At 46.0% G+C, this 4,698-nt stretch overlaps 1 protein-coding gene across 4 annotated transcripts in view; it reads right to left on the reverse strand.

Moving 5' to 3' along the window:
* The window catches only part of Dhdds (dehydrodolichyl diphosphate synthase subunit), a 30,956-nt gene that overhangs the window by 7,855 nt on the left and 18,403 nt on the right, over window positions 1-4,698 (reverse strand). For 3 of the 4 annotated variants that reach the window (XM_028759845.1, XM_028759843.1, XM_028759844.1), the window contains exon 8: window positions 2,603-2,710. The exons of the other annotated variant lie outside the window; for it this stretch is intronic. In XM_028759845.1, the coding sequence (XP_028615678.1) occupies window positions 2,603-2,710 (108 nt within the window). The remainder of the gene's footprint in view (window positions 1-2,602; window positions 2,711-4,698) is intronic. 4 annotated transcript variants of the gene reach the window in all.

Consider the following 4,698-nt stretch of genomic DNA (forward strand, 5'->3'; position numbering starts at 1 on the left):
CACACACACACACACACACACACACACACACACACACACACACACACACACACACACAGAGGCCTGCACATAGGTGTAGGGCTGGAGAAGCAGTTGGCCTGGTATACATAAAGTCCTGGACACTGTGCACAGCAGACTTGCTGAGCTCCCCAAAACCAATGGTGTATTGGCTTTGCCTGTGTCATTTCCAGGTGCCAAACTCTGAATGCTTAGGAGGCCCAGCACCCCAGCTTGTCCCCACCTTCCCCTTAGTGTTCCTAACCTGTGTAACCTCCATGCTCACAGCCTGCTTCCACTACACTCTGCTACTGGGCCGTGCTCTTTACACTCACTATGGCTGAGCAAATCCCGACATTTGTTTGTTTGCTTACTGTCTGTTATTCAACTAAAACTACAAACTCCATGAGGGTAGACATTTGTCTGGCAGGGTGACTGCTGACCCTCCTGTATGTAACTGCATGCCTGATTTATATTAGAGACTCAATAAATACTTATGGAGAAGACAGAGCCTGAGGCAACTCCACTACAAACCATGTGCAAGTCTCTGAGAAACTTGAGATAATAAAGGCTCTAGGCATTGGAATTATAGGTCTCCACACGAGAATATCTACACACAAAGGCTCACACACCAGGCTCGCCAAGCCTCATGCAGAGTCAATTTACTCTCACTTTATATACACACTCTACTGTGTTAATTGCCTGCTTTTTTTTTTTTTTTTGCCTATAGCTGACTTAAAACAGTAAACAGGAAGGAAAGGGAAGGGGTATGCTGTCGAAATTAGCCACTGACACAGCAGTAGAGGAAAGTGGAAGGTCTTAGGAAACTGTCTGAGAATTCTCAAAGGCGGGTATCTATATAACATAGAGTCCGACTCTCCATCACTGTACAGTGAAGTGCTTGAGGATGGTGGCTACCATTCCCAGCGCCATTGTTAAAAAGTGACTATTCAGCCGGGCAGTGGTGGCGCACGCCTTTAATTTCAGCACTCAGGAGGCAGGGGCAGGCGGATTTCTGAGTTCGAGGCCAGCCTGGTCTACAGAGTGAGTTCCAGGACAGCCAGGGCTACACAGAGAAACCCTGTCTCGAAAAACCAACCAACCAAAAAAAAAAAAAAGAAAGAAAGAAAAACGAAAGTGACTATTCTAATCATCACTAGTGACAACCGCAAGTTGTACTGCAGGTGTCAAATTACAAGATGCACTGCAGAAAGTTTTTTTTATCAAAAAATAAATAGAAAATGTTTCAGTTTCAGAGGCAGCTCCAGTTGTATGGAAAAAAATCCGATGGTTGTCCCCTCCCCTCCCCCCCACCCCGCAGCAGATAACAGACATTTTGCTATTTCTCTTTTCACTTGCTCTAAGCTGTCTTGTTCAAATTACTCGTATTTTGAGACTCGATGATAAAACTCTCATGATTCAAGTCACTAATGCTAGGAATGTGGACATATTCAGGGCTCCTGTGAACCCTGAAAGTAGTCTGTGTAACTGAGTGTAAGTACCACCCTGCAATGAAAGTAGTCTGTAACTGAGTGTAAGTACCGTCCCTGCAATGCTCCGCACATGTTCTTTGGCTTTCATTAGGTTCCCAAAAAGGCAGTAATACCAACAAGACTCCTGACTTACATCATCCTTCTTCCTGCCCATTATCTCTCCAGACTTAGGAAACATCTATGATTTCAAAATTCTGGTCCCTAGCTCTGTGGCCTTGGCACAGTTAGTTCCTGTCCCTGTTTTCATATCTGAAGAAGTAAGGACACAAGGCTGATACATTTAGGGAGAGTTAAATAGATAAAAACAGACAGAACCAGCACAGCAGCTTGGTGTTGGCACTTCTGCCCATACTGGCAGTGGAGACAGGAGTTAGGGAGACCGCCAACAGCACAAAGAACCTTGCCGCTCAGGAAGCCTCCAGAAGAGCTCTGGACTCTGCAGACTTCTACTGTCACACAAACTTTTGAAACATGGTCTCAAATTCACTGGCTTTAAATTTGAGATCCTCCTGCCTCAGCTTTCCAGTAACTAGTATTAGAGGTAGGTGTTGACAGCTGTGATTGTGATTAGGTTCTTTGAGATTTGTCCTGTGTCTTCAGGACACCTTATTCTTATATTAGTCCCTAAGCAATAAGTCAGTCCCTCAGTCCCTCCCTCCCTCCCTCCCTCCCTTCCTTCCTCCCTCCCTCCCTCCTTCCTTCCCTCCCTTTTTTCCATCTACCTGCGTCCTGAATGCTAGGGTTAAAAGCGTCAGTATACCATGTCCCAGTCACCCCCTCTATTTACTCATTTACAGAGACACCAAGCCCTACTGACTGAGTTCTTGGAAGCAGTAATGAGGAATGTGTAGACGTTCAGTGTCTGACAGTCATGGCCAGTGTGTGGCAGTAGTATTATAATGACCATAGGAAGGAGAGAACCACCTTTCAACGGCTGTCCTCCACACATGCACTACGTCACACAGGCGCATTCATTACGGCACAGCTACGCACAGAAACGCACAAATAAAGAAAGACAATAAAAATTGTTTAAAAAGAAAGACATAGCAAGGTCTAGTGCAAGGCAAGCCTGTCAATGCCAACCTTTCCATCCCATCCTGCCCGACTCATACCTGAAGTGCATTATGGTTCAGCTTAAACTGCAGGATTGCCTCACAGAGGTTCCAAAATGTGTATTCTGGCCACAGGACAGGCTGGAACACGAGGCAGGAATGGGAGGTCTGGTAAACACAAGCGGCATAGCATGAGTTAGTCACAGCCGAGAAGATGACTACTGCTCAGTCCTCCAATGGAGGAGCAGCTGGGGTGGGAAAAGCCTAGAACAAGATGGCACACGTTTCCAGAGCACTGGATGTGTCTGCAGCCAGCCCAGTTTCTTTCATTCTTGGAAGAGTCACAAGGCAACTGGATCCCCTGCCTGTGGCACAGCAGAGCTAAACTAAAAACTAGATAAATGATTCTACCAGGTCTTTCCCTTCTCTTTGTCTTTTTTTGTCAGAGAAAGTCTCACTGTGTAGAATTGGCTGGTACAGAATTTACTATGTAGACAATGCTGACCTGAAATTCACATTGACCTGCCTGCTTCCTGAGATCTTGGACCAGAGGCATGTGCCACCACGCCCAGCTACACCATGTCTCTAAAAGCCAATTTTAGGACTATGAAATGACATCTGGATTATGTTGTTGGCTCCTGGCCCTTGGAGGTCATCTGAGACACACAGTCTGATAAAGTCAGCCAGAACAAACGGGAGCTGCCCCCGTTATTTTAAGTAGCAGCAGTGTGACACCGGGTTTTGAGCCCATGGGTTCTGGAGCCAAACTGCTTCTGTCTACCATTACCTCAGAACTGGCTGAGTTTTTTCACCTTTTTAGGTCTCAGCTTCAAGTGTAAAGGTGGAAAACACTGAGTCTTTACAGAACTGTAAAGATGAAATATGTATGAAGGAAAAGCCTAGAACAGGGTGAACACAAACACCCCCGAACCCAACACTCCAGATAGCCATTGTTTACTGCTGTACTGAACAACCAAAAGGGCCCCTGGGGAAAACTTGCTCACTGTTGTAGACCAATGTTACCTTCCCTGCAGCTTCCACCAAGATACCAAGTACTTTCTCCAGAACAGATACAAGTGGCTTTTTATTTTGAGACAGGGCCTTACTATGTAGCCCTGGCTAGCCAGGATTTGCTCTATACAACAGGCAGTTCTCAAGTTCACATTAATAGCCTGCCTCTGCCTCCGAATGCTGGGCAATATTAAGGCAGGAGGTGCCATGGCTGGCTAAAAGCGGCATCTGCAGGAGGCTTGCTCAAGAGCTGCCGCTTCTCTTTCCTAAGGCTGCACTGACTGTCCTGAGTCTGGGCAGTCGGAGGTAGAAGTTGTTTTGCAGTTGGTCAGGGTCATGCTTCCAGCACAAAGGAAGAACTCAGTCTTTTCTGAGGGCACAGTCAGCTTTCCCAGATCACTGTTCTCTGCTAAGGGTTTCTTCCTCTCTCTCTTCTGGTTTTTGGGGACAGGGTTTCTCTGTGCCTTCTTGTAGTACAGGGTATCCACCTACCTCTGTCTCCCAAGTGCTGGCATTAAAGTGGTGTACCACCACAGCCAGATGCTAAGCGTCTTTTTTTTTTTTTTTTTAAAGATTTATTTATTTATTATATATGAATACATTGTAGCTGTCTTCAGATACACCAGAAGAGGGCATCAGATCTCATTACAGATGGTTGTGAGCCACCATGTGGTTGCTGGGATTTGAACTCAGGACCTCTGGAAGTGCAGTCAGTGCTCTTAACCACTGAGCCATCTCTCCAGCCCGCTAAGCGTCTTTTTAAAGACATGGGATCTCTGGCATCTGTTGGGTGAACCTTTTGGTAAGTTCCCTACTTCACCAGTATGTTTTATCTATTTCTTTCTTTCCTTGTTTCTAACTCCTTCCTTTCCCCACATTCTTTCTCCCACCCTTCTTGTCCTCCTTGCAAAGTACCAGGGATCAAATCAGGGCTTTGTGCACGCTCACCAAGTGGAATGCATCTAGCCCACCATCACTGTCATTTCTTAACCTGACCAATGCAAACTTTTAAGCAGCAGAAACAGATATACACTAAATTTCCTTCAACATACCCAAAGGTTAAGTCAAAGCATTTGCAGTAGCTAGCCACCAGATCACGTGTGTGTGTGTGTGTGTGTGTGTGTGTGTGTGTGTGTGTGTGTGTG

The sequence above is a fragment of the Grammomys surdaster genome, unplaced genomic scaffold (assembly GCF_004785775.1).
Source record: "Grammomys surdaster isolate TR1022 unplaced genomic scaffold, NIH_TR_1.0 126313, whole genome shotgun sequence".
NCBI lineage: Eukaryota > Metazoa > Chordata > Mammalia > Rodentia > Muridae > Grammomys > Grammomys surdaster.